Source organism: Dermacentor variabilis, chromosome 2, assembly GCF_050947875.1.
Source record: "Dermacentor variabilis isolate Ectoservices chromosome 2, ASM5094787v1, whole genome shotgun sequence".
Taxonomy (NCBI): domain Eukaryota; kingdom Metazoa; phylum Arthropoda; class Arachnida; order Ixodida; family Ixodidae; genus Dermacentor; species Dermacentor variabilis.
In genome coordinates this window covers 137660923-137683516 of record NC_134569.1, presented here as the reverse complement: position 1 = coordinate 137683516, position 22594 = coordinate 137660923, and the positions used below count along the sequence as shown (strand labels likewise).

Genomic DNA, 22594 nt, shown 5'->3' with positions numbered 1-22594 from the left:
AGAAAATCGACTCCGAGTGGCACAGACTGGGCTTCTTCTCTCAGAAGCTCCAACCTGCCGAGACTCGCTTCAGCGTTTTTGGCCGTGAGCTGTTCGCCATCTACTCCACCATCCTGCACTTCCGGCAGTTCTTGGAGGGCCAGCCATTTGACGTTCTAACTGATCACAAAGCTCTGGAGTATGCCTTCCGTATGAGCTCTTCCAAGTGCGTCTCAGGTAATCTGCCTTTCGTCGCGCCGTTTTCTACTCATTTCATGACATCTGCCATCCCAGCATCCGTGCCACGCAGCGCCTCGTTACACAGTCGTACGTCTGGTCGAGCTTCAACACCTATGTTCGCCAGTGGGCCCGCTCGTGCCTCGCTTGCCAGACCTCCAAGGTGAACCGCCACACGAAGACTCCCACGCAGTTTTTTCTTGCCATCTGGCTGTCGCTTTGATCACGTCCATCTTGATTTGGTCGAACCGCTTCCTCCCTCTCACGACTGCCGGTACATTTTGACAATGATTGACCGCTTCATCCGTTGGCCCACAGCCCTAGCCCATTCTGGACATCACTGCGGAAACGGTCGCCAAAGCCTTTGTTTGAGCATGGGTTTCCCGTTTCGGATGACCCAACATTGTTACAACTGATCGCTGCCGGCAATTTAAGCGTCCGTCTTCACGAAGCGGAGACGCGGGTCGGTGACGGGAGTGGTCGCATACCGCGTCGGCTTCGTGACAGATCGCATCAATTGAGATACACCAACTTTTCCCCCTGCAAGCCTGGTATCATCGTCTCCAGGAACCTCAGCGGCACCCGTCTACACCACGTTTGTTAAGGTGGGGCCAATTTTTGACCACTTTTCGGTCATTTGAAGCTTTAGTCACGCCGCGGTGGTGCTAAGCCTAACGGCGCCGGGGCCTGCGATGGCCCCGGTCGGGGATCCCTCGGCTCTGGCGGCTCCAAATCAAGTCACCGGATACGACCCGCAGTCCTTCCAGATCGTAACAATGGATACCCATCAATCCGAGGATACGACTCAAGGCGAGGATCCTCTACCAACCGAGGACGATTACCTCCAAGATATGGTCCGCGTCTGGCGCGGAAAGAAGAACGCGGCGGCGGCATCGAGGGACGCTGGTGCTGGTGCCACCCAGTAACAGGCGCCGGCTAGCTCTGCGCATACGCAGGGCGGGAGTGCGCTGAACGCAGCCTCGACGAGCTCCAAGCAACTCCGGTGGCGGCCGCAGAACACGCCGCGCATTGAAAAAGATGACATCGTCGTGGTACTGAAACCAAGAAACACGGTCGACCTCAAGGCAACTTTTGGTCCTGGACGAGCCGGCGCTGCAGTCCGCAGCATCCACGGGGACGACGCAAATGCTGGACTTGAGGTGTGGCCCGTTTGGGACCAAAACGTACTTGTATGTGCACTGAAATCTGTCGACGCCGCGGAGAAGCTACTCCGGTATATTGTGCTGCCGGTAGGGGAACGCGCGCTACCGTTCCGGGGACACCCGAAACTCTCCGGAGCGTTCTGTCGAGGCGTCGTGACTGTTTCGCCAGACAAAACGTCTGAAAGCGTTAAACGAAAACTCAGTGCGGAACAAAATGTGGTGTCTGTGCGCAAGCTAGGGGGAACCCCGGTTGCGGTGATCACCTTCGCGGGGACCAAGGTGCCACGGACGGTGTTGTACAGCTACGAACGGCTCCCTGTTCGCCTGTACAAGAAAACAGTGCCAGCATGCCACCGCTGTGGCACAGTGGGCCATCGGGCCGATGCGTGCCCGCGACCGCAGCCGGGACGCTGGAAACGCTGCGGAGTCCAGGTTCCCGATGCCACTCCTGATGGCCCGGCAGAACATGACTGTGTTCCGAGCTGCCTCATCTGCGGAGGCGGCCATCCTACCGGAGCTCCTGGCTGTGCCGGGCGGTTCCGGAAAGCCATCAAACCGAGCTTCCCATCCGGATCCAAACCCAAGACAAAGACGGGGCCCAAGCAGGCTCCTCCGCCCAAGGCCAAGAAAGCGCCAGCCGATCAGGAAACCAAGGCCAAACCCGGCACATCGAAACCTGTCAGGTCCGCGACCCAGGCGGTGCCCCGGTCCTCAATGCCAGGGACTTCCCGCCCTTGGCACCCGTCCAACCACAGGTGAGCAGTTGGAGTAGGGCAGTCTCCGGGCCCCCTACCCGTCCCTCCCCTACCGAAAGCGCCCTACAGCAGCAGGTAGAGGAGCTCAAACGCCAAAACCAAATTCTAGCGCGCAAAATTATTCGAGAATTAGAGGCCAAACAGGCCGGGTCATCCGAACCAATGCAAGAAGCTGAGCCAGATGACGAGGATGACGGATCATCCGTAACAGCTTGCCTCACTAGCGTCTCGCGGCAGTGCGGGGACACGGTAGTTGGATCTGCTGGTCGCGTCGCCGGCCTAGAGGCACTGCAGCGCCAAACCGAGCAACTGGAGGAGCAAGTGGTGCCTTCCCGAATCAAATCATGTCAGCAGTCCGCGAGTCCTTCCAGGACATGTTTAAGGCAGCTTTAACGCAAGCACTTCCCGACCTTATGGCCCAGGTCACTGACTCGGTCCTTAAAGCCGTGCAGCCCTGGTTCAGCACCCAAATTAAGAACGCCACTAGCTGCGAATCCTCTCACCTCAAACGTAAGACAGCCTCCCGCCAGGCAGCGGAGGAACATGGTTCAGGCTCTGCAGCTGGTGGGTCGGTGCGGCCCCTCGCTGGGGTTGCGCTGGCTCCCGGCCAGAGCTAGTCCGCTCGCCCGTAAATAATTAGAGCAAGATGGCTAGCAGATCTAATAGGAATGATAAAAACCTTGAAAAATTCCAGATCATACAATGGAACTGCAGGGGTTTCAGAGCTTGGAAAAAACGGTCACACCTCCAGCTCTACCTGCAGTCCCTAGGAGACATGCCGGCACTCATTGCCCTGCAGGAGCCCGGCATAGACGTTAAATTATCAGGCTACAGCACCTTTCAGGGAGGCGCCTCTACGTGCATCTTGATGAATAAAGCTTACACCGTGGTTCAGGTCGACTTAGACTTGAGTACCGAGCAAGAATATACAATGGTCCGGGTACTGCCTCTCAGACGCCGCGACCCGTCAATACATATCCTCAACATATACTGCCCTCCGCATAAGCCGCGCGTAACTTTTAATGAAATCTTCCTTCGCGCGATAAAAATGCCAGCCAAAGAGCCTCTAGTGATCGTTGGAGACTTCAATGCTCCCAGCCTTCATTGGGGCTACCACTTCGAACAGGCAAGAGGACGTAAGCTGGCGGAGCTCATCTCGACCCTCAGCCTCACGTTGCTCACGGACCCGGCGTATCCCACCCGAGTGGGGAATTCGGTAACCCGCGACACGTGTCCCGACCTTTCTCTCGTTAAAAATGCTAGAGCGGCTGCTTGGGAGAACTTGGGAGATTCTCTAGGCAGCGATCACCTCCTTCTCCGGATTACACTCATGGCGAAGGCAGCGCGCAAAAAATGGGGTCAGGCCAAGCTGACCGATTGGCACAAATTCCAGAATCACACTATCCCTCCCGTACTATTTTCCGGCGGCTACGCGGAGTGGGCTAACCACATATACAACATTCAGAAACAACACGTCACAACACTACAAACCACCGAAGAGATCCCCGCAGTGGACACCCTCCTCCTGCATTTGTGGGAGGCGCGCCGGAGCTTAACTAAACGGTGGAAAAAGCAGAAAACTAATCGCAAATTACACGACCGCATAGCCAAACTCACAGAGCAGGCTGCAGCGTATGCTGCGGAACTCTCAGATTCAAATTGGATAGCACGCTGCGACGCCGCAGCTCATCAGATGAGCTCGAAGGGGACGTGGCGTCTCTTTCACAGTCTAATCGACCCCTCCCAAACGAGAGGGGAGACGCAAAAGCAGCTCCGGCGGGCTCTGCAAGGGTATCAAGGTGCGACGGCGCAACTTGCGGACACTCTGTGCGACAGATATTTCTGTCGTACGGAGGACCCGCCTGGGCCTGAGTACATATACTCTGGCAGGCCTAATGAAACACTTGATGCGCCTTTTGAGTTGCACGACCTTAAGGCGGCCTTAGCAAAAATGCGCCGGGGTACGGCTCCGGGACGGGATCACATAACAGTGAACCTGTTGGCGAACCTACCGGACCCAGCCTACCTCCATTTATTAGAATACATCAACCAGATCTGGGACGGGCGTCCACTCCCTCCCGAGTGGAAAACGTCACTTGTGACGTTTATCCCTAAAACAGGTAAGGCCGTGAATACGGACAACCTGAGGCCCATATCACTGACCTCATGTGCGGGCAAGCTTATGGAGACGATGGCTCGGGATCGCCTCTCTCCATACCTGGAGAGTAAGGGCTTCTTTGCAGTCACCCTGTTCGGGTTTCGCCCCCACATGTCTGCACAGGATGTCCTTCTCCAGCTGCACAGGGATGTAATACGACCCACAACTATGCAACACAATGACAAAGCCATCCTCGCCCTTGATAAAGGGGCTCTCGACAATGTTAAACACGGAAGCATCCTGGCCAACTTGAGTTCTACCGATTGTAGGGCTAGGGCCTACGCGTATGTAAGAGATTTCTTGACTAATCGCCAGGCCTTCCTTCGGATTGAGGGCGAGGAATACGGCCCTTACATGATGGGAACACGGGGTACCCCTCAGGGAGCGGTGTTATCACCGCTCCTGTTCAACATAGCTATGATGCGCCTCCCAAGCCAACTGGCCCAGGTGGAAGGCATTCAACACGCGTTATATGCAGATGACATTACAATTTGGACCACTGAGGGGAGCCTGGGGGACATGGAAGCCCGCCTTCAGCAGGCCGCTTCCATAGACGATGCGTATGCTATGGACTGTGGGCTCCAATGTGCTCCAGCGAAATCAGAGCTTCTGCATGTCAGAGCGAACCCAAAGGATAGGACAGCAATTCACATCTCTCTGTCAGGAGGTCCTATTAGAGAGGTGGAGGAGCTCCGTATTCTGGGCCTTTTCATTCACCACAGACTCAGACCGGACTCCACCACTGTGAAACTCAAGAGAGTAGGCGAACAGGTAGGGCGTATGATCCGCCGCGTTTCCAACAAGCGGGGCGGTCTGCGGGGCAGGGACGCGCTTCGGCTCGTCTATGCCTTCGTGACTAGCCGGATCCTCTACGCCATGCCATATCTCCGCACTACTAAGCAAGACGAGGCGCGAATAGACGCCATCATCCGCAAGGCAACTAAGCGAGCCCTGGATCTCCCGGTGGCTACCTCTAATGCCAAACTGAAGGCATTGGGGGTGCTAAACTCCTACCAGGAGCTGCGGGAGGCCCACCTCGTGAACCAATACACGCGGCTCATGCAGACGGCCCCTGGGCGCCGCCTGCTAAACCGCTTACACATCCAACACGACTGCACTCCAGAGGAGACGGAGCGGATCCCAGTACTGTGGCGCCATATACTCTGGGTCTCCCCGCTCCCCCGTAACATGGACACCGACATGCACGAAAACAGACGACAAGCGCGGGCTCGGGCTCTTGAGAGACAACACGGCTCCCGACCCGGTGTATATTATGTAGACGTAGCAGGGCCGTCGCCCACGGTATTTTACACGGCCGCTGTTGTTCACCAGGAAATGCACGTCGATGGACTCTCTTTTCGAGCCCCGAATTCAATGCGAGCCGAGGAAGTAGCGATAGCGCTTGCTGCCGCCCATGCCAATTCGAGAATCATCATTACGGACTTCCGAAAAGCATGTGATCATTACTTGGCTGGGGAGATCTCCCCCTTAGCTGCTTGCATTCTAAGACGGACTGCCACTGATCCAACACCGAAAAGAATCATTTGGGCTCCTGGCCATCAGAGCGTACGAGGTAATGAGGCCGCTGACGCGGCTGCCCGAGCGCTTATTTACCGGGCTCCTCATCCCAGCTCTTCTGGCTCGGAGACCAACCAGCCGCTGCTGCGATTCAGGGAAATAATAACGCATTATAGCGACAACCACCGCCTTTTCCCGGCCCCTGCCAAGGGGCTGAGTAAGACGGAGGAGCGAACTTTAAGGCGCCTGCAGACAGGTACTCTGCTCTGTCCTGCAATCTTAAAGCATTACGATCCTAACACGGATGGGCGATGCCCGCACTGTGGGGAGACCTGTGATATCTTCCACATGGTGTGGGCATGTACTCAATATCCCCACCTCCCCCCTTCCCCTACCCCTTCCAGACAGGCATGGGAGACTGCCCTCCTCAACTGCTCCTCGCTTGAGTCCCAAAGGGCTCTGGTGAAACGGGCGAGAGACGGGGCATTGTCATGCGATGTCCCGGACTAGGGACGCCGACCATGTAGCGGGGCCACTCTCTGGCTCCCAAACTCTCTTGCAGCAATTAAATGTTTTCACCACCACCACCGTCTTCACTTCCACCACTGGCGTACCACGGCATGCCCTCCCTGTACCAACGGCATGGCTCAGCGGGTCCATCGCAAGGTCATGGCTGCCCTCACTGCGTGCCTCGATTGAAAGCACTGGGTCGACCACCTTCCTATGGTGCTTCTCGGCCTACGCGCCGTCCTTCGCCACGACCTTGACTGTTCAGTCGCCAAACTCACCTACGGTGCATCCCTGCGGCTTCCTGGAGACTTGTTCGTTCCTTCGGCCCCCTCTCACGAGCCGCCGCTGCAGTACCTCGATCCAAATGCCTACAGGACTGCATTCATCAACTGCGCCCCGTCCTGCCTCGATCTTCTGACCACAGCATTATTGTGCATCCAGACCTGGCGTCTTCCACGCACGTTTTTCACAGACGAGACGCTGTAAAGGCGCCTCTTACACCCTCCTACGATGGGCCGTACCTTGCCCACCTCAAGACGCTGAAGCACGCCACCATCCTATTGAACGGTCGTGAAGAGGTCGTCTCGTTAGACCGCATCACACTGGCCTACTTCGAGACGCCTCCCAAGGAGCTCCCGCTAAGTTAGAAGCCCGATATACGCTGGTCCTCTTGTTCCGGGGCTCCGATGGGACTCCTCGGTTCACGACAAATTCTTTAATTGAATTTATTTCCCTGAAAGTTATTAAGTATCAAGTGGAAGCTGAGACTAGTCATGAGGTGCCTGACAGAGGGCCCTGCCCCCCCCCCCCCGTCCCATATACATTCCGCACCACAGGGCACACAAACCGATGACATTTGGTTGTACACACCAAATATTAGTATAAAGGCATTGCCTATATACAAAACAGATCACGAGCTTGACTCTCAGCATGCATATGATATAAAACGAATGCAAATGAAGACAATGATGACCACAGACGAGACAACGTTGCAAGCAATAATATAATAACTTGATGTGACCTTGACTCTCACTCGTATTGGTGTATTCAGGATCTGTTCAGCGTACTTTTCTTTGTTCCTCAATATATATATATATATATATATATATATATATATATATATATATATATATATATATATATATATATATATATATATATATATATATATAGATATATATATATATAACTGAAATTTCTCACTGTCTTTGTTTTCTTATAAAGGCCGTGTCCATAGCTTCATATAGCATGCCAATGCCATATACCAACTTTGCCAACTAGTGCCGCGGATATTATCAAAAAATCAAGGTTTTATATCATATATGCTACTTCTTATTGCACCAAGCGAATGTTTGCCGTTGATCCCGACGGCCGTCGTCGCCGTGAGGTTCCGCATGTATTTTTTTCATCGTTGCAATTGCTTTTTTATAACCCACGTAAAGGCAATGCTCTTTTGCTATTCATTAATCCCATCAAACTCGTTTCCAACATTAGATGACATGAAACTGAAAATGGCGATGACGATGACCTCAAAAACAGTGGCACATACTATAAAGCTTGGAGGAATGAAAGACAAAAATGTGAGGTAGCATGACGTCACGCAGCCAGCCTCCGCAAGCAGTTCCCTTCGCTTTTTCTCTCACCCGAGCCTCCGAAACTCGATCCATCGCATGACCTCCGAGTTCCGGCTACGCTCGGCGGATTCGGCCAAATAAATTAGGCTTTCCAGCACGTTTTAATCGATGCACACTGGTTATTGTGCTGTTCCATCAGCTCTTCGCGCATTTTCTCCAAATATGTGCCACTTCGATAGTTTTTTGTCAGCGCATTTAAGTCTTTTTCGCTGCAACGTGCTAATGCGGCAGCCACCAGTTGCTGCCGCACTTGATGCCTTTGCGGAAGACACTTAAACCTAACGTGAGGTCATCACGCGCTTGCTTATCATGACTGGTGCGCTTCAATAATATCACATGAAGCTATACTTTCTGGTTTCTTTCATTTGTCTACGTATAATCAAGTCTAGACACTTCTTCTTCAATTTCCATTTTTTTCGCCTTTGTGAAGTAAGTAAATGTAAATATCGAAGCGATGGCGCGAGAAAAATTCGCGATCACATCTTTTAGTGTCAGAGCGTAGCGCTTTGGAGTAGTTCGTCGCAGGAGATTTCTTTGCCTACACTTACGACACTGACATGGGCCCCGTTTGTAAATGTCAGGTTCCACTTCGGCCACTCAACCAACCAGTACGTTATAACTTAGCCACTCAGTCTCGGACAACGCACACAGACAAGAAGCGCACAATCGCTGCACATAGAGGCACATTGCTGCTGCCAGTGGACGTGGCGGCAATTGTTGGGGATCAAGTCGATGACAAATGCACCTACAGTCGGCCACGAAAGCTCACGGGATAAATGTGTGCCGCCCCAAGCTTCGCAGGAATATGTTTCGCGCAAATCCCGCTTCCCGTAAGCTTTGCGGCCGGCTGTATGTGCTTCCTGGCTGAACTCGTTTCAACGGTCGGTTTTTTTATATATTACAAAATGTAAGGATTAGTTTTGTTTAGGTGGAGTCGTCGACGAAGAGCACCGTTGCGAGGAGCCACAAAGCTCAGACGACGCAGGCACGCTTGCTTGCTCGTTCCTTATGGTGCTTATCCACTATGGGGGATCGGCGAAGGAGCCATAGGAGAGAGAGAAAACCTAGAAAAGATATTAAGGCAGGGTATACGGTGAAAATTCTTGCGCAAACAGTTTAATTTTAGGCAGATATTTATGTTTCTTAAAGAAAAGTAAAGGAAAGACAGCAACTTTGGCGGTAACAAAATGATTGCGAGTACGATCGGCAGCTGGGTGAAGGATCCAATTATTGATTCAGATATTTATTATTATTACTACCTTGTGTCACAGAGGCACTTACAAACGGCCATGCAGGCGCTCCTGTAACTAAAGCCCAATCTAAAAGCCAGGAAAGAGCGAATATTTTGATAATTTGCAGGAATACTTAATTGCTAGAGTGTAATTTCCAAGTTATTTTTCTGTGATCTTCAAAACGACGGCGGGCTAAGAAGGAATGGTCATTGGTTACAGGTTCTTGAAAAGTATGACGTAGGGTCAGGAATGCGGGGGAGCGGTACAAATCGTCAACTAGCGCGTCGTCGTCTTCCTTCAGAAGCTCCACAGACCCTTTTCCCACTGAAAAAAAGAAAAGAGAGAGCGAGGGCAGGTGGAGAAAAAAAAAAAAAACAGACACACGCACATCCACAGGCAATAGAAAGTGACATCGAAACGGTCGTTTTCTTGCCTGCTGCGCATTCACTCACTCTTTGACTGTAGTTTCTCAAAAGATATAAATCTGCGAGATACACCATGGGGAGTGCAGTTGTGACGTAAAGTTATATAGCGTTGTATGTGCGTCCTTGTGAATGAAGACGTGCAAACTGGAAGTTTTCTTAGTCATTGTTACACAATGGCATTAATTGCAGGGGCAAGTCTTTAAAGCGTGCCTAAGAATTACTCCCACGGACGTAGTTGATATTCGAGATCCTTTTATATGTGTTCAAGCATTCGTGGACGCCGCCACTTCTGCGAACATCGGGGATATCTTATTTGTCCTGCAATCGGTACCTGCATTGGTTGGAGAGCTCCTTGCTAGGGATTCTAAATCTCAATCTCTTTATTTTTTTTTTCGTTCTGCCAGGCCAATGCAGCGAGTATGGGACTTCCCATTAGAAGAAATGCTTTTGAAGTAACAATGTATATCATCTTCAATATTTTTTCTTCAAGCAGTCTAAGGATAAAATTGCCTAGAGCCATTGATGGCTACTCAGCCTACATGATAATATTTTTTCTCGGCTGGACAGGTTCAACAAGCCGTCTTAGCGCCAGACTGTCTGCGGCCACACTTTTCATTACAAATTGCGGTTGAAGAGTTAGCTGTGTGTTTTGCAAATAAATGTAACTCATTTGGCATGTCTTGGCGAATGTATTTGTTTCCACCCTTGCAATATTCCTTATCCAAGGGCTGACAGCATCTAAAATTTTAAACAAACTAACAAACAAACAAGCAAGTAAAGAGCGTATGACCGTTGCAATTCGACAGTTATAAATTGCATGTTGCGTCGAAAGATTTAAAAAGTACTTGGCGTGTTACCGGAAGCGTTGCTGGCCGGGGGTATATAACGAAAAGGATAGTTCTTGCTATCTTTTTCAGCTTTCACTAGCTACCGCTACTCAACGAGGCCCACCATGCTGCCCAGCCTAAGTTGTGATGACGCGCGTCAAATGATCTTCAAACTTCTTAAGCAGGGTCACTTCTTCTTTGCCATGTTTTGTGGCTATCTTATTCAACAGCAACGTCACTGCAGTCACCAACAAAACCTACTCGCAATGCGACATCAGGTGCGACACGCGGCGCTGCGTTCAGTGCGACAGAGCTCGAAGCTGCATGGGTTCACTCCGTGCATCCTTTTCGTTAAGGGGCCCTGAAACACTTTCCTAACTAATCATAGAATAGCCTCACTACTAAAAGACCTCTAGGTGAAGAACCTCACGCCGCAAGAAAATGTTGTTTGGATCCTGCAAGTTTAAGTGGAGTTATTGCACAGATACGCGGCTTTCTCTCTCTCTTTTCGTCTCCGCCAGCGCGCTGGGTGTCGCGGAAGTCTATGATACGCAGCACGCCGCAGCTATCTAGGAGGCCATGCGCAGCAGACGCACCTACGAGCAGCTGTCGTTCGTGGACCGGCAGTGCAAAGATGGAATTATATTTCTGTCTTTCTGAGGTCGCAGACGTACATATTTACATTTAGTTAGCTCAAAATTAGCAGTTACGTATTACGGAGTCTGTTCTCTCAATCGCGAGTTCAGCCAATAGCCGTAGACGGGTCTAGGTGCTCGCGATGACGCTACATGACGACATTGCGGAAGCGAGAGCAAGCGATTTTTCTCTGTTTTCGACACGAGATTCCAAGTTCCCTGCTGGACGCAACTCAATAATATTTGGCTCACATGTTTACAGGAGCCTTTTGTGCAGGTCGGCATCGATCGTTTTCTTACTATTTCCGAAAGGTGTTTTAGGTCCCCTTTAAGCTGACGAGGTATCGTATCGCCAAGGCCACTTCCTCAAATGCAACTTAGCCAAAGTGTGGCGAAAAATTTCACCCGCTACTGCGAATAGCATAGATATCCCAGCGATAATGTGCAATTAGCTGTTGGATGCACTAGTCACTGCGCTATATAACTGTAACGATGTTAACATCCTTAAGGGTGCTGCTTGATCCCGTGGCTAAGACCATAACCCTTAAGGATTTAAACATATTATTTTACACGACAGCAACCTCGAACTGTATCTGCGATTGGAGAAGCCGTAGTTGAAAAACTAATAATTCTGACCATCTCGTGCGCACCCAATTATCTGTGACGAGGGTTCGACAGCGATAGCGTTCAAAGTTTATTTTATGCAGTTTCGGTATGGTCCGTCACAGTTATCACTAGTTTATTTGCCGCGAAAAGTCGCCATGCAAAAAGGAAAGCTTCATTTGTTTCCGTCAACGATTCAATCTTAACCCTACAGGGTGAAGCTTTCAGCCTTGAGACAAAACAAGTACAATTTATGAACCAATAAGAGCGTTAAAATGCGTAACGTGATATACCCATGGTAAAGCGCCCTGGGTGGACACTAACACAAGCGAATGCGAGGAAGACGCGTACGAACCGAAACTCCATTTAACAAATGTGGTTATATCACGGTTCGACAGTTGTTACTTCGCGCTTCGTTTCACCCATGTCTTGTTTTCGTTCAGTTGTCACGTGTGTCCGAATGCTTCAGTGCCATAGATAGCGCTCTTTATCATGGAGTACCACTAAACAGTCTCGTTTGAAGCCTTACTTATCGTACAGGTACCGCACAGCTTTGGTGCTTTGCAGTTCCTTCGGGGTTCTGCGCCGCGATTTTTCTGAGAATTGTGGCTTCTGTGTGTGTATTTGGTAAGCTCCAACAGGCTCTGCTGTGGCGGGCGAGGACGACTTTATATGCGCAGCGAATAAGTTATTCTTTAGAAAATGGTAGTGTCCTCTGTGGGTGCCTGCCTGGTATCAGAATCAGAATCAGAAGTTATTGTTAGAAGTTGGGCCAAATTACAAGTATTTAGTATGCAGGAGGAGGTCCCATAGTCAAAGACTGTATCGGGACCTCCTGTATAAGAACAGTTATGATAATTGACATCTCAAAGCAACAGTAGCATATAATAAGGTATTATACAAGCAACAGGAAATGAACGTTAACAGAGCAAAATACAGAATTCATTACAAATAATAACAAGGTTTAGCTTATCTCACGGTAACATAAAGAATTGTATGTGAAGAAAATGCCAGTAGTTTATTTAGAACAAAAACACAAAAAAGCAAAAAAGCAAGAAAGAACGGACAAAAAAACGGTTACAGTAAATTTTCTCATTAGGTTGTCAATAATAAATATATTTTGAGTTCCCTTTTGAATTGGTGTAAAGATCTTGTATTTTTCATAATGAGAGGAAGAGTGTTCCACACTGATATGGAAGTGAATTCCACGGTTTGTTTGCCGTAGTTAGTGCGGATTCGTGGTGAAAGAAAATTGTTATTCAACGTGAATCTGGTGGTACTATTAGTTGCCAGGTTAGATGGTGAGAATGTGATCGATGGTAGCTCATTATGTAGAAATCTGTAGAAAAAAAATACCTAGGTTGTATTTAGTGAGCCCAGAAATAGTAAGGATGTTATTCTCGTGTAGTAAGGAAGTGGCATTAGAAAAGCGTGAACTATAGGTAATTATTCTGATGGCTCGGTTCTGAATTGTTTGTAAAAACGTAATATGAGTATTATAGGTGTTTCCCCAACATATGATACCATAAGTAATGTGAGAGTGGACGAAAGAGTGGTAAAGTGAGAGCAATGTGGTACGTGTGAAGTAAGGGCGTGCTTTAATTAAGATGCGTATACCATAAGCTATTTTCTTTTTTATGTGAGCAATATGATTGAGATATTTCAGATTACAGTCAAGTAGAACGCCAAGGAAAGATGAACATGAACTTGGGTGAAGGCAGTGGGGACCAAGACTGATAGGTGGAATGGAAGCTATGTTTCGCTGATGTGAAGAGAATACAAAAAATTTAGTCTTAGTTGCATTAATAGATAACATGTTAACATTACACCACCTTAGAATGTTTTCTAAGTCAGCATTTAGTTTATTAACGAGAGATGAGATATCTTTATGAAAAGTGAATATTGTGGTATCATCAGCGTACAGAATGCATTTTGTCGAAGAAAGACAATTAGGTAAATCATTAATATAAACTAAAAACAGGAGTGGCCCCAGGATGGAGCCCTGAGGCACACCGATGTTAGTAGTTCGCGGTTGAGAATAAGCACTGGAAACAGAAACAACTTGAACCCGGTTATATAAGTAGCTTTTTAGTAGCGAAAGGGCAGGACCGCAAATGCCAATTGCTTCGAGCTTAGAAAATAGGATATTATGATTACTGCTATCAAATTCTTGCGTTAGATCGATGAAAACTGAGGCGGCGAGAAATCCCTCGTCAATAAATTTTTTTAGTTGGTCCGTAAGATGTAAAAGTGCCAGCTCTGTGGAATACCCATGGCGAAAACCGAACTGTGCAGAGAGGATATTAAATTTAGAAATATATTTTGCTAGGCGTATTTCAATTAGTTTCTCAATAACTTTTCCAAAGAACGGCAGAATGGAAATAGGTCTGTAATTGTGCAGTAGTGAGTTGTCGCCTTTTTTAAAAACTGGGATAACTTTGCCACGCTTCAGTGCAGAGGGAAATAATCCAGTCCTGAATAATAAATTAACAATAAATGAAAGTATGTCTGAAATTAGGTGCAAAATAAGTTTAATGTTAGCATAGTTTAATGTATAGTTTAATGTTTAATGTAATTTATAGTATAGTTTAATGTAATAGTTTAATGTATCGCTGCAAATGAGTTTGGAGTCTGTTGATGTCTTTTTTGTGTGTGTGCTTGCGTTCACGTAAAATTTGCTTAGTGTTCGCACTGGTTCGTGCGCGTCACTTTGTCTGAAGCTTCTTGTCTGTCATATGTGTGTACGTGCTTGTATTTCCGATGGCTTATTGAATAGGGCTTGCTTGCAGGCTAGCTGGTATTCCATAATGGGCAGCACTGACGCGCGAAAGGAACACGGGAGCAACAAAGGGCGACAGCGCCTGTCCTGATTGTCCTCGTCTTCCGTTCGCACTTCAAGGCCACTAATTACGGCAAATCAAGTCTGCAACACACTGCGCTGACATTCCTCCCAGCACATCAGGCTGTAGTGCGGCTGGCTTCTGCCACCGCCTACGTCGCGGCAAAGAGAGTCATGTAGCCTTGGTGAGAGAGTTGCCAAACATGCGCTTTATGGGGGATGAGGTCGTTGAAGGGGTGCGGCATAGTGTGAAACGAGGCCGCTCATGTCGGGCCATTGGAGGACTGCGGCACACTGGTCGACTGCTGGCACGCGTAGGCGGCCCTGTTCTCGCAGTCGTAATCGTTCCACAGGTGCGCCAGCGACTCGATCATCTCCACGCAAATCTGCGTCCCTCCGCTGTTGTTTGGCTGGCCTGCGTTCATCACAGTGAAAAGTGTCCGTGCTAGCGTTACTGCAAGTGCGCAAAGCAACTTTTCTCCAACCTTGTACACACTAAAAATTACTGATTGCTTTTTATACATACATACATACATACATCTGGCAAATCATGCTTGGTGTTAGCACTTATGCGTGAAGCCGCTTCTCTGAAGCCTTCTGTCAGTCACATGTGCCTCCGAGACATCTATTCACGCAAAATTTGCTGCGCGTTCGCGCTGGTTTGTGCATGTGTCACTTTGTCTGAAGCGTTCTGTCTGTCATACATTTTTTTACACAAAGTACGAAAATGAAAAGGCAGCAAATGACTCAAAGGCGTGTAAGGAAACCTCAGAACCACAGCCGATATTGGACGAGCGCATGTTAGATGAAGCCACATAATGCAACACAGCAGCAAGCACATTGACTTTACGCATGCAGATGCCTGTCGTATTTGCGCCTTGCTAGCTCGAGTTCGTCAACGCGTACCCGAAGAAGCGATTTGTCAGCAAGAGCATGCACCTCAGTGGCACAGTGTGCAAGAAAGAGCTGACCTCGCGTTTTGTAGTAGTTTTATTATGCAAATAACCTTTAGTCTGTTTGCTTTTTTTTGCATGTGAAGAGATCTTCTTTGTTGGAAAGCACGGAGCAGGACTTAGCGACTACAGCTGCAAATTGTACGAACTCTTTGTGAGTACACGGGCATGAGCTGGCGTTGAGTACGGAAAAACATGTTAAGATACACAACACGTGGTCCAATTACCCATATAAATCAATATCATACCAATGTTATGCTAGCACCCCTTAGCAATTAATAGTCACAGCGATATCCTTTACAACGAAAACCACCTTGAAAAAAAATATTCCGTGGATTTCTATTTTTTAAGTATGCTTCGTCCCAAATTTCCCTCCCTTCTCCATCGTACCTGTCCGTGGTTTCGATTATGATATGCGTAAAAAAGTAATTTAGAGTTGCATAAGCGCAGCACTTTGTCTTTTTAATGCCTTCAGGATGACGCAGCGAACACATGCACCTGCGTGATAGAGTAGCGCCCACACTGTTCTGAACGAGGGCTCATCGTTACTATCTAATAGTTAGTAAATGTATTATCTACAAGTAAGAAAGTAAATCACGAAGCACGACTGTAATGGTGAAGTCACCGTAGTACCTGTATTCGATACAGCACACTGGAGCAATCGCTACCGACAGACCTGACTGAGTACGGTTCTTACGCTATCACAGACTTAGAACGGCAATGCGATCGTTGCTATAGCCACCAAACAAAGGCAGCAAGCTTTAGCCACGCGCAGTGCTGCCAGTGTTCCTGTCAAATTGCTGCTGCCCGTTTTCTATTTGCTCATGATGCAGCGGCGTTAGTGTAGCCTACGTGAATATGTGGTCTGCGTTTGAGCATGCGCCGTAGCATATCAATAACTGCGTACCTTTTCCCCATCGTCGGCTGGACTCCGGGACTTGTTCGCCGTTCATGAATGTGGTGTTGCCTTTCGCGCTCTGTGGTATAGGGTCGGGGTACGAGAAGAACACGGAGGAGAAGAGGTATAATGCAAAGAAAGGTGGCGCGTATGGGTTTGTTGAGAAAAGGGCGTTGGTTAAAGGTTTTCGTCATCCAGAAGCGTGCTGAAATGGGCACGTCGCCACGTGAATGGAACGCAAAAGAAATAAAAAGAACTTGCAAATTATGCTCGCGAGATCGGCCCGTATTGAACAACCTTAAAGGCCAACTGCAACGAAATTTCACTTTGCCTAAATTTGTTATAAATTAGTAGTACATAACACTGAGCCAATCTTGGCAACACCGCACGGCTGGCGAGAAAATGGGGTACTTGTGAGCAGCCTTTGAGCCGCACCTAAGCAGACGATGCGTGCACCTGACGGTGTCGCTATGACTAAAAGACGAGCTGCGGGCCGACAAGTGGCGGGCAGTGCTGTCAACTGCCTGCTGAACACGAAAAAACGTACGTGTTTCTGTTTTTGTCAAAGAAGCAAAAAAAAAAACAAATAACGCGTAACAATTGCGTGAAGTGCGCAGGGGATGCATCGCTGAGGAAAGGGACGTTAACTTTCTTCTCGTTGAGTGGTCTGGCCTAATGTCTGCAGAGGAAGTCATTCCACAATGGGGCAGCTCTGCAATTCCGATGTTAGCGGTGTCGATATTTAAACCATGGAGGAAAGAAAAGTGGCAGTCTCGCCCGACAGGCGAAGCACTGGTTGCCATAGCGAATCATTAGATAGCTACACGAAGTCAGGCTAGTCGTTTTATCAGCTGCATCAAGTGCTGTAAACATTCGCTTACAATCTAAACTAGCAGTTCCGCTGTCATGCGTGCACAGGCAAACACACTGTCAGAACGCCGGTGTGATGCCTCTCGCTTCAACGCGAACTAGGCCCACGAGAACACAGTGCACACGAAGCCATTAGTTATATGAGGTCGGTTAGCCTTCGAAACCAGCGAAGATTACCTCCAAGATAGACGCCGCATCTGGAGCAGAAGAACGGATGGCACCTCCCCCTCACCCCCCCCCCTCGCCCTGCACGCGTGAGAAGACAGCGCGCACCCTCCCCGCCTCCCTTCCTTGCGAGTGCGAGAAGACACCGTCGCTTCAAGCCACTATATCGGCTCACTCTCCAAAGCTTTCCCTCGCACCTGCTGCATACAGCGCGCGGCCGCGATTTCATTGCACTCGGTCTTTATGCGGAACATCACGGCGACGAGGGCGGAAATTCCCCTAGAACGTCCATAAATTGATATCGCAATAAAAAGAATAGCCGGGAGCCTCACTACCGGCCGGCTATAGTTTCGACAAGGCAACCTCCTCCGACGCCGCCCTTCCCTTCATTAGGGGCCCGCCTATGCAATGACTTTTGCAAAATGGGTCCTACATGCTCTCCGGACCGTTCAAGGGTTTGTTTTGGATGCAGTGCTATACCTCTTATCCTCGCGCGAGATCGGCTTCTCTGCTCTCTGACGTCATTGAGCCAGCAATATTGTAACACATCCAGCATGACGAAAAGCTCACATATCCGCTCACATATCACATATACGCTCACATATCCAGCCGCAGTGGAAGCTGTTAATGGGACTGCGAAACAGGGTACGGTGATGTCACGTGAATACTCCTTATACTCTGCCGCCAAAATGTCCGCGTGCCCGGCGGCTAGAAATTACCGCTTGACTGTCACGTAGCAAGGACCTATTTCCCGTAAGCCTTCTTTTTATATACTCTTTATAACTATAGGCTTAGAAGTTGTCACGTGTCGTTCCCTTCAGTCTTTTTCCTTCCTCCATGATTTGAACAGCTGACGCAAGGTGCTGTACCGCGCGCGGATCCACGTCACTTACAAGTTACGACATGCACGTATCAACAAAGGCTTCCACTAGGCTTTCTGACAGGTTCCGTCGCAGGTTCCAGAAGTCGAAACAGCCACAGTTCACGTACGTCGCGTCGTACCACCATGTTTCTCCCGCTTCAGACGCGGCTACAGCCGCAAAGAAAGACGAACGGTCGCGCACCCTCTGCACGCCGATCCACAGCCTGGGCGCCCTGTTCCGGCGCATCAGCTCCACCAGGGCGTCGTGGTCCTGGGCGCTGACGGGCATGGCCATGGCCAGGCCTTCGGCCGAGCAGGCACGCAGCGCCGCCATGAACGTCGTGGGGCCGGCGCGATACACGAACGCTGCTGGAAGCGCGCCGCGAGGTCGCAGAGCTCGTTACAGGTCGTCTCTGTTCCTATACTGGCAAGCAAGCGCTTATCATTCTTTGTTTGAATTGCTCGAGCATAGGGTGCGCCAAGTGGCTGCAACAAGCTGCCGGCACGCACAAAGGATATGGACGCCATCTTATACAGTCTCTCAACCCTCTCAAAATTTACCTTGTACCCCTCTTTTGCCTTGCGATTTTCACTCGTCATATACCGTAACCGTTTCAATTTAGCTTTTTCCACAATCCTGATGGCATTACCAAAAGACCTTGGGCTCTTTTTTGAACATCGAACATTTTCAGCGAAAAAAGAAGAGAAAGAGAGAGAAAAGAACAAAAATAGAAGCTTGTTGATATGAAAGTTAATCGATTGCAGGCGCCAGTAAAACAAAGCACATTGCAGAAATGTTCTCTCATATAGCTCGCTTGCATAAACAACGCGAATGGTTAAATCAAATACAGATTTCCAGCGAATTACTTCTTGATAACGTAGAGGCTTAAACCGCTTTCTTTTTCGCACCTGTGTTCCGTGCCGCTGTCTTTCTCAAAACTTCTTTTTTGTCTGCTGAAACGGCTTTACCAATAAAGGCGTGTTGATCCCTTCGTATAGGGAACTCTTTTCGGGTTGTATTGGATGAGGGAAATTTCTCTTACTGCTTCTCTATCACTTTAGGAAGATAAAATTGCTAGGTCAATTGCAACGCATGTTTCATGAAAAGTCTTCAATATATATTTAATCTTGAGGGACGTGGCTTTTATTTGGGCAAGCCATTTCAGTCGTTTTGGAGACGTTGAACATTGTTTCTCAGTATTTGTGCAGACATACAGATAATCTATAATGAACCTATGAGCATTTGTTTCTAACTAGTAAATTGGCGTACAGAAAGAGTGCTTGGTCGGCACTGGAACGGGACAATACTGAATGGACACGCATTTGAAGTAAGTGTTGGGAGAACTATAAGGTGAACATGTATGGGAAATTTAAGGCACACAACAGATTAAAGAGAGGGAGAGAGAGCATGCATATGGTTTCGTGCTGAATGTTTTTCATGTCCTTAAATAGATAATAAAAAATTGCGTTCTATGCATGGTTTTTCAGTGCCATGTAGGTGTAAAGGTACTCATAACATACAAAAGTAACCATGCATTAAGCATAATAGAGAAATAAAAAAAATAGTCCAGGAATACAAATATGGAAACTGATGGCATACTATTGATGTATACTATACATGTATAGGTAGTAAGCCTCCGGTGTAAGCTTTAAGAAAGTCGAGAGTTCCATGGAAGCACATCTCGCTATTTGTAAACATTCTTAAGAAGGGCACCGTGTATGAACTTGGATATGGTCACTGTCAATTATGGTCTTTTATATTCAGCGAGTGCTTACTTACCATTGAGAGCGGTGTAAACGCTACAGCGAGTACCACGGCGTTTGTAACTAAAACCCAATGAGGAGTTTTAGTTAACCGCCAAAAAGGCGGCCTTAGGAATTATTGCGTTGCACTTTGTGATAGTACTATGTATTTGCACGCTCCCTTTTCCTCGAACAAACTAGTAATCGCATTGGAGCCTCATGTGTTACGCCGGAGGCTTACGTTATTCCATCGGAGCAGTGCTTCCCAAACTTTCAAGCGACAGTATAACGACGCGAAGTTGTAATTTTTTGTGAAAGTGCAAAAAAAAAGAAAGAAAAGAAAGAAAGAAAAAGCTCTGAGATGATAGCACGACGACAGGATATATGTGTGCAACAAAGTTGCTATTATCCACTTGTGCGACCACGTCCCTGGCACACATTGGCCGTTGCATACGGCGCCAAGGAAAGATCGTGACGTAGGTTGCGCGCTGGTCTTGTCAAATTGACCTCGCAACTCGGCGCTAGCCTACACTCAAAGCGAATGTGTGCATCAATAGACTACGCTAATTTCTCGGATGGGTCTTAATCAAAGCGCTTTGCATACCTTCCTGTATGGTGAACCTTCGGGCTTAGCAAACTGTGACATCAGGAAGGACTCTGCAGGGGCTTGAAGTGGTTACCAACGCGCAATTTTAACCTTACATGAATGCACTGAAGAACTACTTGAGTTCTTCACACACCCGCTCGTTCACGTACGGGCTTTTGTCTAACTGCTGCGGGTCCCAACATACCACACGGCGATTAAAAAAAATGACGTGGTCCAGGTCAGGCATGGTAATCGTGGAGGCTATCTATCACGTTGCCAGCGAACGGTAAAAGAAAGTTTGGGAAGCAGACCGCTACAAGGTATATCTACGATGGAACGATGGAAGTGTGAGTGTAATACCTCTGTCTTCGGGCTTTGACGTCACGTCATTCAAAGCCTGGATCCCGACTGCATCTTCCGCCGCAAGGGGCGTGGCCCAGCCTCCAAGCTCTGACGTCACATCATGCAACGTAGAGCTTCTGACTGCGTCACCACCCGTGCCAAGGTCTTGGTTTACAGAAACATTGGTGAACGTCGCAATGGTGCAGTGTGAGGTGCTGTGTCGACTGGGTAAAAGGGTGCTGTACAACAGTGATACTTGACGATGTAACAGTTATCTCTGCTTACGGTGCTATGTTAGTAAACGCGTTCAGAATTGTTAGTTCGCAGAAGAGCTTACCTATAGGCAACGTGTATCTGCAATCTGTAAGGAAAGCAAAATCTGGATTTCTTTAGTTGAGACGATGTTTTCTTGTTTTACGTTTGCGATTGCGTATTTCCTGGACATTTGGGACAAACGTTCTTTAATTAAGGCTCTGTTGAAACATGACGCAATGGACGGTGAATTGGCTAAGACAGAAGCATGGCTATCAAATCCCGCATGACACATAAATATTCCACTATATTAACAGAGAACTGATCTTGAACCGCTATTTGCTGCTCGTGTTAGCTTAATAGCTATACCATTGGGCCTGTATTCACAAACAATGTCTTAAGCTAGAACTGTTCGTAAGAGCAAATGGCAGCCAGTCATGATGCTTCATAAATTATTAGCCAATGTAGCCGGCCAATGATAAACAGCGCCGACGAATGAAAAGCTTTGTGAACTCGCCACCACGCTTTTCTATCGACGCATGCAAGTGACCAATAAAAATAATTTATTAATTCTAGTACTGAAAGTGGCTTACACTATTGTAAGTGAAAAACCATGGTCTATTTAATCGCTATAACCTTTTCACATTATGCACTGAATTAAGTATTCGTCAACTATTCTGGCAGGTCAGATACAGTGCGAGGCGATTTGCCACTGACATTATTCTTTTTTCATTGCATATTCGTGCTCTGCTGCGAAATGTTGTATTTCCTATTCTGTCTGCTCAGCGCGCTTGAATGTTAACCATGGAAGTTTGTCGTCTCATAAGAAAATTGAAGGAGTATTATACTGCTAGATGCATGGACCTATAGGCAGAAAGAGGTTAAACACAGTATCCGTCGAAGCTCACTTTTTCGTCTCCTGTCCTCAGCGGGAGTAACAAGTGGTCGGGCTGTGCTCGTGTCACTGCCAGTAGCGACGGGTGGGCAGTCTTGTGAATCCCCCTTGGTGAGCTGAAAAATGACGCGCCATGACATTTCCCAAGGACGATTTGTATCGTTAGCAGCTTCGCAGTCGAGACTTTTCTAGGCGCTGCCTCTATTTTCATTCACCGATGTTAGAATGTAATTCTGTTAGAATTATAAAATGAGTGTCAAGGGTAGGAAAACGCAGTAAAAATAGGAAAGTGGCAGGCATACAGTGTCAGCTGGTAGCAACACAACGGTAATTAGAGACCTCTGCGAAAGGCCTTCCTGAAGTTGACATGAAACAAGCTGATGATGATGACTACATTTATGATGCCATACGATTTGCATACCAAGGGCAGTGGGAGTTGCGCGTTTATTTAAAAGAAAAGTGTAGCCTGTGCAGCGAGAGTGGTCCGACTGAACGTGAGGTCCCGCGTTGCCT

At 48.2% G+C, this 22594-nt stretch overlaps 1 protein-coding gene across 5 annotated transcripts in view; it reads right to left on the bottom strand.

Annotated features, from left to right (window-relative positions):
- Positions 1-14701: 14701 nt before the first annotated feature.
- Positions 14702-22594, bottom strand: part of LOC142572763 (uncharacterized) — a 45717-nt gene continuing 37824 nt past the window's right edge. For 2 of the 5 annotated variants that reach the window (XM_075682099.1, XM_075682100.1), the window contains exons 4-8: positions 22095-22197; positions 20953-21075; positions 18466-18632; positions 16376-16445; positions 14702-14930 (exon numbers count right to left, since the gene is read on the bottom strand). In XM_075682099.1, the coding sequence (XP_075538214.1) occupies positions 14779-14930; positions 16376-16445; positions 18466-18632; positions 20953-21075; positions 22095-22197 (615 nt within the window). In that variant the 3' untranslated portion in view covers positions 14702-14778. The remainder of the gene's footprint in view (positions 14931-16375; positions 16446-18465; positions 18633-20952; positions 21076-22094; positions 22198-22594) is intronic. The other 3 variants (XM_075682101.1, XM_075682103.1, XM_075682104.1) reach the window with 3 other exon arrangements.